Raw genomic sequence first — 12,486 nt, 5'->3', positions numbered from 1 at the left:
AGTCCCGTCTTGTAAGTCAGTCACCTGACTGCAGGGAGTGCCTGATTTACAAAACTTTCCAAATGTTGTTTCATGTGTCCATCAGAAGGCAATCCTAGGGCGTGAGTGTCACTGACATAATCTGGAATCTCAGGACCATCCCATACAGCAGGGTGGAGAATAGGTGGATCAGGTACGTAGGCCCAATACGTCTGGTCTTCTTCTGCATTGCTGAGGGTCATCAATGTCATCAGCAGGTAGAGGGTCCACATGTCGCACCAATCGTTCTGGCAGCCACCGAGGACTATCTGCATCCTGTGGAAAAACACAAACATGCCCTCGGCCCCATATGAGGACTGGATCTGGGCCTTGCCAGACACCCGTAAGTGGGTCCTTCCATTTGACCAAGGCCTGAGGGCTAGTTGAAGGATGCCAAAAACGTTCAGCTGCACTTTTACCATGGGCATCCAAAGTCAAAAAATTTTGAATAAAAAGAGAATGAGACAAGTAATTATGGGGCGTCAGGGGATATAACTCCCCCTTTTTTATCTTTTGTAAATTGACTTTTAATGTGCCATGAGAGCGCTCAACAATGCCCTGTCCTTGAGGATTATACGGAATACCAGTGACATGGATGATGGAAAACTGTTGACAAAACAGAGCAAATTTTTTATTAGTATATCCAGAGCCATTATCAGTTTTAATTTTTTTGGGCACGCCAATCATAGCAAAAGTAGCAAGACAATGTCTAATGACATGTGTCGTAGCTTCTCTTGAGAGGGCAGAAGCCATTGTGAAGCCAGAAAACGTGTCTATGGACACATGGACATATTTTAGTTTTCCAAATTTAGGTATATGGGTTACATCCATTTGCCACAAATCATTAGGGCGTAGACCTCGAGGGTTAACTCCATAATGAGGCACAGGCAATAAATGTGAACAATTAGGACATTGTTTTACTATTTGACGAGCAGCTTTTTTTGGAATTTTATATTGCAATCTGAGGCTCTGGCTGTTTAAATGATGAAGGGTATGAGCCTTTTGTGCCTTCTCTATTTGGGTTAAGGCAACAAACTGTGTGGCAGCATCTGCAGCTTGATTACCTGCTGCCAAAGGACCTGGCAGATTAGAGTGAGCTCTAATATGCCCAATGTAGAATTTTTTACACCGCAGCTGAATCGCTTGTTGTATCTGAAGGAACAGATCCTGAATAACAGGATTACTGGCACCAATGAAGGGTACTGTTTCTAAATTTCTGACTGTACGTACTACATAATGACTGTCAGAAAATAAATTAAAAGATTGAGAAGCAAAATCAAGTAACACCATATGAACGGCTCGAAGCTCAACAACTTGAGCGGAGGCTGGAGGTGTCTGTAGTCTTTTAACAACTTCTTTATTAAGTGTATAAACAGCTATACCATTGCTGGACCCATCAGTAAAAATATTAGGAACAGCTGGAAGAGGGTCATGAGCAACGATAGAGGGAAAAATTGGATCATGATGTTGAAAAAACTGAAGCAATTTATGCTTAGGATAATGATTATCCAAGGTTCCCGTAAAATGAGCTAAAGCAATAGGGAAGCTATCAGTAAACTGCATCAAACCTTGAATCTGAGTCTTAGTAAAGGGGACAACGATGGAATCGGGCTCCTTTCCGTAATATTTTCTAGCTTCCAGACGACTCTCTTGGATTAGACTAGCTACAAATTTATGATAAGGAGTGAGATTTTTTTGCGCAGCCACATGAAGATGTATCCATCTAAGTGGCCCTTCTTGCCATAACACTGCCGTAGGCGTGTGCTTGGTTTCTAAAATATAGGCATGCAAGGGCTTGGAATAATCCAAGAAAGAAACGTGCTGTTGTTGAATAGCTTTCTCAACTTTAAAGAGAGCTTCTCTTGTAGGCTCAGTAAGAGACCTAGGGGAGGTTGGGTCAGAATCCCCTCTTAGAATCTCAAATAATGGTTTCAGGTCTCCAGTAGTTAAGCCTAAAGAAGGACGCAGCCAATTAATGTCCCCCAACAATTTTTGAAAATCATTAAGAGATTTCAGGTGATCTTTTCTAAGCTCTATTTTTTGTGGAGTAAAGTACTGAGTGAATAATTGAAAACCTAAATAGGCATAAGGCTCACTCCTTTGAATTTTTTCAGGAGCAATCACAAGGCCAGCAGACAAAAGGTTCCTTTTTATGTTTGCAAAGCAAGCCAACAACATTCCTTCCTGTTTGCAGGCTAACAGAATGTCATCCATATAATGAATGATGTAAACAGAAGGGAACTGTCTTCTAGTCTCCACTATTGTTTCACCAACAAACTTTTGACACAGGGTGGGGCTATTTGCCATGCCCTGAGGAAGAACCTGCCACTGATACCGTTTCATGGGCTCTTGAAAGTTCGGACTTGGGACACTGAAAGCGAATCTTTTGCAATCTTGGGGATGAAGCAATATGTTATAGAAACAATCTTTTAAATCTAGCACTATCTTATAAGTATCCTTAGGAATGGCAGAAGGATGAGGCAACCCTGGCTGCAGGGCGCCCATAATTTCCATAGTTTCATTAACCTTTCTCAAATCTTGTAACAACCTCCATTTTCCAGACTTCTTTTTAATTACAAAAATAGGTGAATTCCAGGGGGAGGTAGACTCAACCACATGGCCTTTTTCAAGCTGCTCCTGTACAAGCGCCTGGGCGGCCGATATCTTTTCCTGTGTAAGGGGCCACTGATCTATCCACACAGGTGTATCTGTTTTCCAAATTATTGCCTTTGTAGTTTTTTGGTGGAGTACAGGTAAATCTATGACCCCTGGGGAAAATACCCCAGACCTGTTCTCTGTAAGTTAGGATTAGTTGAAATAGGCTCTCGGCGCCCTTGTCCCACCGAGCCTAAGCCCTGACCAGGGAGAAAGCCTTGATCAAACATCTGTTGAGTTACTTGTGAACTAGGACTGTAAAGATAAACTCCCATTTTACTCATAACATCTCTTTCCCATAAATTAACTGGGAGACCAGGGATAATATATGGCTGAAACGTCCCCTGATGACCCTCCGGATCTTGCCAAGACAAAAGATCACTACTTTGGAGGGGGGATTGCGATTGGCCTATGCCTTGTAAATTGGTATTAGTAAAGCGCGTCGGCCAACTGGAGGGCCAATGTTCAGCAGATATGCACGAGACATCGGCTCCAGTGTCCAGAAGTCCTTGAAAATCTTTTCCATTTATTTTGAGTAACAATACGGGTCGATCCTTTTTTATTTCTTGAATCCAATATACATCAGAAGAGCCAAATCCTTGGTTCCCCCGCTCTTGATTTTGCCTGTTTTTTCCAATATTAAGACGAGGCAAAATAAACAGTTGTGCAATACGGGTTCCAGCAGGAATGGCAGAAATATTAAGAGGAGAATGAGCCATAATTTTTATTTCTCCTGTAAAATCCTCATCAATAATCCCTGGAGAAACATGAATTTCCTTTATAATGGAGCTGCTTCTTTCTAACAGTAAACCCACCGTTTTAGGTGGCAGGGGCCCAAAAACTCCAGTGGGCAAAACTTGTATTTCCATTTCAGGAGTTAATATGATGTCGGAGGTGGAACACAAGTCCAATCCTGCGCTGCCTGTGGTGGCCCTGAATAAGTCTGTGACATGCTTTCTAGCAGGGGTTCGTTCTTTTTCGGCTCCTGGGTCTGTTCCTGAACCTGCAGTGCCCCATAACATTGCTGAGTCGGGGCCTGGGGCTGGCCCCTCACCCAGTTTCCCTGTAAGGGTTTGCCGTCTTTGTCAGTTTTGGATTTACATTCATTAGCCCAATGAACGCCTTTCTTGCACCTGGGACAAGGCCCTGGAGGTTTTTTAACCACAGCAGTAGCCGACGGATTGTTAGCGTCCATTTTATGTGGGCATTGAGAAGCTCGATGTCCCATTTTTCCACAGTTAAAACAAGCTCCTGCGCGGCCACTAGCATGAAGCTTGGCCTGTTGTTGCATTACTTCATGAATGCTTTTTCCTTGCAAAGCGGCAGCCAGGGCCACTCCCTGTGAAAAGGAGGGGCCGACATCGGCACAGGAACGGATAAAATCAGAGATAGTGCCTTTTTTCTTAATGGGCCTAATAATCGCTTGGCAGGCAGAATTTGTATTTTCATAAGCAAGCTGTTTAATGAAAGCCTCCGTAGCCACGGACGCTCCAAAGGTCCGTCCCGCAGCAACAGTAAGGCGAGACACAAAATCTTGAAAAGATTCATCAGCTCCCTGTCTTATCTGAGTAACCTGTTCTTCTTTGCTATTCTTGTCAGGCAACATTCGCCAAGCATTTTTGGCTGCTGAGGCAATTTGATCATAAACACGAGGTGCAAAATTCCATTGATTTCTAGCATCCGCATACTCGGGTCCCTCTCCTGCAAGCATTTCAAAAGTGATTGGAATATTTCTCATCTCATTTTCATTGGCTCTAATCTTACAATTCTCATAGAATTCTGATTTCCATATAAGAAAGTCACCTCCGGACAGGCAAGCATGTGTTATGTGCTTCCAGTCTTCTGGAGTACAGGTTTCTCTAGCTACTGAGTCCACAATTGCCATGGTAAAAGGGGCAATGGGACCATATTGGGTGCATGCTTCCTTCAAATCTTTTACCAGTTTCCACTGAAAGGGCCTCCAATCTCTCTGAGGCTGACCATCTTGATCTGCTCTTTCAAAAACGGGAAACGTGTCATGAAGCCGTAAAGGCTTCCAGTCTTGTAGGGGTTTACCTTCCTGATCTACTCTCTCGATAATAGGAAATGTTTCACGATGTTTCGTATCTCCCCCTTGTCTGTAAGAGCCTTCACAATTTCGGGAAGAATACATAACCGAATCTGACCCTGGCCTAGCATATCCTGGCGGAGTTTTAGTTGGCATGTCCCAAACGGGTGGAGGTGGTTTAGATAAAGGAGGGTCCCACAGGGGGGCCTCCGTAGGTAGTAAGGGTGGTGCCGTAGGAGGCACCGCAGAAGGTGGCAAGGCTATATTATCAGGGGGATCTTTGCCCCCTGAATTTTACCGTTCAGAGGAAAATGTCACAGAGGGTCCAGTAATGCTTCTAATTTGAGTCGACCCTTTATCCTGCTTAAGTTTCATCGCAGCCAGTTGGCCTTGAAGAGTTTCTACCTGTTGAGTCAAGCTACGGACTGTATCAAGGAGAGATTTCCCTTCCTGCGTATCTAAAAAGGACTTTTCCTCTTGAGCTACGGCAATCATCGGGGGGTATTTTTCCCTATCATATCGTGCCGCAGCCTCTTCTAAATCTTCCTCATCTTTAGGGTCTAAATCCTCCGATTGTTCATCCGAAGACTGTAAATTAATAAGCTCTTCGGGCGGATTGGGCGCCTCTATTTCTCCTTTGGTCTCGGGCGCAAAAGGAGGCATCTCCTCCGATCCTGTCTGTCTTAATTTTTCCAACTTACATCCCTCATGTCTAAGATCCAGGCAATCTCTGACTAGAGTCCACAATCCAAAAGTTTCCACGGGGACCTGCTGGGGTCCATGCGCTGCATAGTAATCCTTCAGCCTTTCTCCTACCTTTTCCCAAGTTTCCCAGCTGACGGTACCTTCATCTGGGAACCAAGGGCACACTTCTCTCACAAAATCTAAGAATTTTTCCATTTGGTCTCTGCTGACCTTGCTGCCCCTAGCGGCGAGCGATTTTTTCAATCCTCTAATGTAAAGGTCCTTGCTATTAGCGTGACCCATTTCCCTTTATCCTCGGCCCTTCTTTCACACAAGTAAAACACACAGATGCTCGGCTGGCCGTGCCCCTCGCGGGACCAAGACTATCGTGGCAATTAAGCGTGACGGAATAAAACCCCCGACCAGGCAAAACCGAAGTTTTGATCGCCGTTTAGCCGTAAGACAGTGCCGGAAACGCAGTTACGAGCCCATTCAAGCTCCGTAACACAAAGTCGTGGAGCTATCACTCACTCACACACTCATTCGACCGAGGCAACAGTGCCCTACTCACCGTAGCTCCGTTTAGCTCGTGAACCGAGCCGGTACCAATCCGTACGGTGTTCCTCACTGAATCCCCCGTGTTCAGGCCCCACGTTGGGCGCCAATTGCGGCCGACCAGCAGCCACGAATCAACGCGGATCCTGAAAGGGGGAGTGGGAATGAAAAGACACTCACAATGATGATGATGCGGCCGGTCTCCAGTGATACTGAAGCACGGAGTTTACTTTTCTTTACCAATATATACCACCTGTGTACGTGCAGCTTAACAATCACGAGTGAGCATTTTCTCATTGAAAATAAAATTTGCAACTTTTACATATGAACTACAGACTCACTGAAACTCTCCCAAAGTCATTATCTCAATGACAAAGCCCACCAATTACCCTGATAATCATCAGTGATCTGTGTCCGGGAACTGGCCGTTCCCACCTCATTCCTCAGCAGCTTGCAAGCACCCTCCAGGTGTAAGCAGAGACAATGCCTTAAGAGCTAAAACTGAGCCAGTCTGCAACGTTACAGAATAAACAAGAAATCATGGCTCCCCACAATTTATAGACAAAGGAAACAATTTATAAACCTCATCATTCTAATCATTTTACTCAAAAAGTTGCATAGTAAAATATTTTAACCTGTTCAATCAAGGGTTTAGTTATGGTAATCATTGGCTTGGAAATAGGACATGTTCATAAAAATGGACAGTAAACACTTAGCATTTAGCATATAAGCTAATAAAAATGCATACCAAGAGAAAGTTCAGAATTACGGAGACTGGCTAAGCAGAAACGTCTTTCATTTGCTTACTGTTGTGATTCTGTTTTTCAGAAAAGGCTCTGTGAAGTTCATATTTTGCACAATCATTAAGTGTTGAAGCTCAAATCATGCAAAATAATTGGATATTTTAAACAAGCACTTTAAGCCTTAAACTAAATATCAATGGAGCAAATTACATGCAGGATACACATTTTAAAGGTACACTTATGACTCAAGGCACTCTAGTTACCAACTTATTTTGGGACAGAATGAATTTAGAGGGGTCATGCAGTCAGAAGACAGCAAATTTCAGATGGCCAGTTATTGCACCCCCACCAAGTGGCCTGAGGGTGGTTACAGTATGGCTATCAGCTGAGCACAAATATGTCACTCCTGGAAGAAGGGTTAGGGATTACATCAGGCCTTAGTAACTATGTTATTGAATGCATGTGTTGTAAGACAGAGAAAATTCTTATTCCCTCACATGTGTAGGATCAAACCAGGTCAAGATTGGTCCATTTCCCCCTCAGTTATCTCACCGTTTCTTTGCTTCCATTTATAAGAAAAATCTTCTCTTTTCCCACTTTCTCTTGAACCAGGAACACCTTTCAGACGCATCACTTCACCACAACCACCGTTTTCAGTTACCAGTGATTTTCATGTTGCTAAATTTAATGGACATTTCCGAGTCCTCATCTTATCTGAACTATCAGCAGCATCTGATATAATTGCTCACTTCCTCCTCCTTGAAATGCTTTCTCTACTTGGCGTCTAGGAAGTAGCCTACATATGACTTTTCTTCCTTCCTCACTGGCCAATCCTGTCCAATCTCCTTTGTTTCTTCTTGACCTCTTCGTTAGAAGCACCCGGCACTCAATCCTCAGATTTCTCTTCTGTTCACACTTTCCTCTAATCACATTTTAGTGATTTCACTTAGTCTCATCACATTAAATACTGCTGACAACTTCCAAATGTATATATGGAGGCTGGACCTCTCCCCTGACTTCCAAACTCATTTACTGACGTGCCTATTTGGTATCTCCACTTAGATGTCTTAAAAGGCATCAAAAACTCATGTCTAAAACCAAACTCATGACCCTCACCCCCACTGCCTCCCGTTTCTCTTCCCATGGACTTCCCCATCTCAGTCAATGGCCAGGACATCTTCTCAGTTGCTCGGAATAAAAATGTAGAATTATCCTTAAGTCGAGTCTTTCACTCATACCTCATATCCAATCATTGAGTAAATTGTTGCCTCTGCATTCAAAACATGTAAAAAAATCTGACCACTTCTCATTGCCATGGCACCTCCACTGCCACTATTCTCTCTGAGCCATCATCCATTTCTTGCCTGGTATATTGCAATGACCATCTAATGGGTTTTCTTGCTTATATACTTGTCCCACAGCAGTCTTTTCTCATCTCAACAGTAGCCAGTGATCCAGTTAAAATATGAATTCTTTATTCCTTTGCTAGATATTCACCAATGGCCTCTCATTCACTCGGAGTAGCCAGGAGATCATATATATTTGATTCTGTTATCTCTCTTTGCTCTTATTAAACTTCCAATTCCCATCTCCCATTTGTTATGCTCCAGCCATAGATTTCTTGTCATTTTCAAACATGCCAGGCATATTCTCACCTCAGGATCTTTACCCACTCATCCCTCTGCCTGGAGTATTCTACCCCCCAGATGGCCCCACCTCCTTAAGTTTTTACTCAAAGGATAACCTCAGTAAGTCTTTCCCAAACCACCTTATTTAAAATTACACCTGTCAGCAGAGATCCTGTCTGCGTCCTTCCGTGAACACATTAAAATTACAACTAAATTATAGATCAATCAACCTGAAGAATCATGTGAAGTCTAGCCAAACAGAAGTCCTATAACTACAAATATAAAGAAGAAGCAACATCGAGACTGGTAGGAGTAGAGATGCAGAATGAGCCCCAATCTCCATCGGGAGGTTAAGAATTACAAAGGATATTTCGGCCGCAGAGGTTCCCCCTGGAGGGGTGAGGGACCCCCAGCGCCCACACCAGGTTCCCTAGCCCAGAGTACTGGTGCCAGGAAGAGGAGCCTCCACAACATCTGGTTGTGAAAAACAGTGGGGATTCCGACCATTTGGGTGGGACAGAAGGCTGCAGGAAACCCAGATGTCCTCTTCAACAGCCTGTGCACAGACTCGCTCGCTCACAGGCTCTTACCTTGGGCTCCAGCAGAGGGATGGTGACTCGGAGGAGCATCAGAGACATACAGGGAGCAGATTGGTGTGTATGGCTGCAGGGGGAGGACTGGAGGACAGTCAGCATTTTCCTGGTGAGGAATCCTCCTCCCTTGGAGCCAGCAGGCGGGAGCCATCTTTCCTGTGTTGAGCCTGTCCCCACAGGCAAAATCTTGATGATTGGCCTGGTGAGCTCCCTGCTCTGCTCTGCTGACTCAGCTGGGACCAGCAGGTGGAGGCACTTTCTCCTCAAGCAGCCAGCCCCGCCCACATCACACTCTTTCTTGGAAAACTATCAAGTCCACGGGCCCCAGGCAGGAGGTGACTGGCCTCGGTGTGCTCTGAGACTTTTGCAGAGTAGCTCCAGGCTCAGCACCAGCACCAAACAAGAGTCTACCGTATTTCCCCAAAAATAAGAACTAACCAGAAAATAAGCCCTAGCATGATTTTTCAGGATGCTCATAATATAAGCCCCACCCCAAAAATAAGCCCCAGTTAAGATTGTCAGTCAGACGAACGCATTTAGTAGGTCCATTGCAACACACGACGAATGTATTGAATTATAAAATAATATTAATATATAATTAAATATAAATATTATTGACATTAATACTTAAATAATATAAATTATAGTTAAGTATTTGTAAACACCCAAGCGGGTGCCTTTTGACGAGAGGTAAACGCCTATGTAAACAGATGAAGTTAAGACTTATTGCCGAATGACCAATCGGAGTACAGATGCAACACAGGAATAACATATGCACTTGATAACGAACAGACGTGGTTGTGTCTAATATGAATCTTCATAATTCAATACATCATGTATTGTAACAGACGTACTTATTGCACTCGTGTGAAATAAATGTTTTCTGAATTTTGGTGCCTGCAATTTTTCTTCACTTTTGTGTGGACCATCACTCTTAACTGTCCTCATTTTTGTTGCCACGCCTGTCTCATAAGTCTTCAATTAACACTTGATTTCATGGTGGATTACAAGGGAATAATATTTTGACACCCAGACAAAATGAGTGTAAAAAGAGCTATTCCATCGAATACAAGAAAGGAATCGTGAAGGACTCCAGGGGCAAGAATCTTATGGCTTTCTGCAAAGAGAAGTTGGATCTCTGAATGGTCCAAAAATGGCGAGCAGAGTACAATAACCTCAGTCAACAGGTGGACAAGGGAAATGTTAAAAAGCACAAGTGTGGATCAGATTGGCAATGATTATTTCCTGAGCTGGAAGACATCATCTGTGAATGGATTGCTGACAGGAGAGCAAAGGCTTTGGTTGTGCACAGGGCTGATATTCAAGCATTTGCTCTTGCAATGGCACCACAGAAATATCCCCAGAATTCAAAGCATCACAACACTGGCTGGCTGGCTTCCTTCAGCGATATGAACTGTTTCTAGGATCGACAACACTGTTCAAGCTGGCAGATACTGAAGTTATTAAACGTGCACTTGCATTCAAGTCCTTTGTTGATGGCATCGGCTTTTCTAAATACCAACTCTCCAACATGATTGCTATGGATGAAACTTCAGTGTTTATGGGCCAAGGATCTCAAACGACAATTGATCAGAGGGGTGCCTCGTCAATCTACATTCCATTCACTGGTTACAAAAGTGCACGTGTTACCTGTATTTTGGCAATTAGTCTGGATGGAAAGAAAGCCCAACCTCTAATCATCACTAAGGGCAAGAAAGATAAGGTTGAATGTGTTTCAGGCATTTATGTTCTTGAAACCGAAAAAGCCTGTTGCACACAAGCAGGTATTATAAGGAAGAGAGTCGATTTAATGCTGCCACTTGTTTTGCAGGGTGGCCAAAAAGGTCTGCTAGTCTGGGATTCAGTCAGCACTCACAGAGCTAGACATGAAGAACTTCCTTGCAGAGAGAAGAATAGATCAAATAATGATTCCCACAGGCATGACTGCCTACCATGTTTTCCCCGAAAATAAGACCTAGACAGACAATCAGCTCTACTGCATCTTTTGGAGCAAACATTAATATAAGACCCGATCTTATATTATTTACTTATATTTTTCTTGTAAAAAAAAAAAGTTTATGATCTAAATAAGATTGCAAAAGAAATCAAGCTACCTGGAGCTTTTATTCTTGGAGCAGGGGCAGGCCCATTTCAGACTCTTGGGTTCAATTCTGAGTTTATGCCAGTCATTCAAACACAAAGTGAACACAAACCTCCTGGAAGTGGAAGTTACTTTGCCCGTGTTAACCCTGCAGATGGAAGGTGCCTACTAGAGAAATACAGTGAGACATATGATTTTGGGTGTGTATTACTGCCTAATCTTTTTGCCAGTCAGGGCCAAACTGGAAAGGTCACTGAGGTGAAAGCCAAAAGAACTGGAAAGCTTAATTTTGTGACTTGTATGAATGAGACAGACTCTTGAAAAACATTATGAATATAAGCCTGTAGGGATGGGAGGTACTTTTTTAATTCAGAAGGGAAAAGTGAAGACTTACATTATGCCTGCAGAATTTTCTTCCTGCCCACTGAACTCTGCAGAGGTGAATAAATGGTTGCATTTTTATGAATGAAGGCTCCTTTGGTTTGTCTGTCAGTTTTTGTCTCTAGAGACCCAGGGTTTGATTTGCGATTGGAGCACACTCACTGTTTTAGTCATCATGGAGAAGGTGGACACTACCATTACGACTCTACCCCAGATACAGTGGAATATCTTGGCTACGTCTTACCTGCAGAGTTTCTCTATCACATTGATCAACCAAAAGAGACCCATTCATTTGGGTGAGATTAAATCAACTGATACTTAGAAAAAGAAATGATTAAGGATAATTAATTCATTAATTGATACAAATATAAAATCCAATAGAAGTGATCTCACTACTTACACCCTATTTTTTTAGCCTTTAAATGAAACGTATGTTGACATTACTCTGTATTATTTCATAGATCTATCTGAAAAGTTTATTGGGAACAAAGATACATGATGCAGATGTTTTTCTTTTTTTTTTTTATTCTAAAAATCAGTCCTAAATATAAACATGATCTGGATTTGGTTATTTTTACTATTTAATAGTAATAACTTACATTTGTTTCACATTATTACATTTTTCAAATTAGTCTCCCAAATGCTAATTGGATATTTCTGGGTATTAGAAAAATCAATGCTGGAAATTTTGATAGTTGTTGAATCCTTGTATTGAATTTTAAAAACCCATTTTAGAAGTCAGAGTATACTTTTTCATGGCATAAGGTGGTCAGAGGGAGCAACTTTACCCCTTTTAGCGCAGTTGAACCAGACTCAGTTTGCAATTTGCCTTTCATAAACATTAGCAACTAGATGATTAGCCATGATTTCTCCTGTTTGGATTGCCAACTGGAAGCAGTTTGTGCCTGGTAGGTTATTTGCAAGAAGAGAAGGGACAAGAAAAAGCATCAAAATACAACATTGAAGTGAACATACTCTAATTCATAAGTAAGGCTATTGCTAAACATGACCACTGTCCTTCATAAAATATAAAATTATACTCTTACTAATTATGGTTGAAAGTATCTTCAGTTTTCTCCTA

The 12,486-nt window shown here is 42.6% G+C and overlaps 1 protein-coding gene and 1 pseudogene across 4 annotated transcripts in view; one reads left to right on the top strand and one right to left on the bottom strand.

The window, feature by feature from the left end:
- Positions 1-10,989: 10,989 nt before the first annotated feature.
- LOC117026167 (ester hydrolase C11orf54 homolog) lies at positions 10,990-11,705 on the top strand (annotated as a pseudogene).
- Positions 11,706-11,995: 290 nt separating this feature from the next.
- The window catches only part of FASTKD1 (FAST kinase domains 1), a 38,609-nt gene continuing 38,118 nt past the window's right edge, over positions 11,996-12,486 (bottom strand). For all 4 annotated transcript variants that reach the window (XM_033111522.1, XM_033111521.1, XM_033111523.1 and 1 more), the window contains one exon: positions 11,996-12,310. In XM_033111522.1, coding sequence (XP_032967413.1) covers positions 12,219-12,310 — 92 coding nt within the window. In that variant the 3' untranslated portion in view covers positions 11,996-12,218. The remainder of the gene's footprint in view (positions 12,311-12,486) is intronic.

This window comes from Rhinolophus ferrumequinum, chromosome 8 (assembly GCF_004115265.2).
Source record: "Rhinolophus ferrumequinum isolate MPI-CBG mRhiFer1 chromosome 8, mRhiFer1_v1.p, whole genome shotgun sequence".
Taxonomy (NCBI): Eukaryota; Metazoa; Chordata; class Mammalia; order Chiroptera; family Rhinolophidae; genus Rhinolophus; species Rhinolophus ferrumequinum.
Note: the sequence above shows the minus strand (reverse complement) of the source record. Positions and strands in the feature narration are given on the sequence as shown.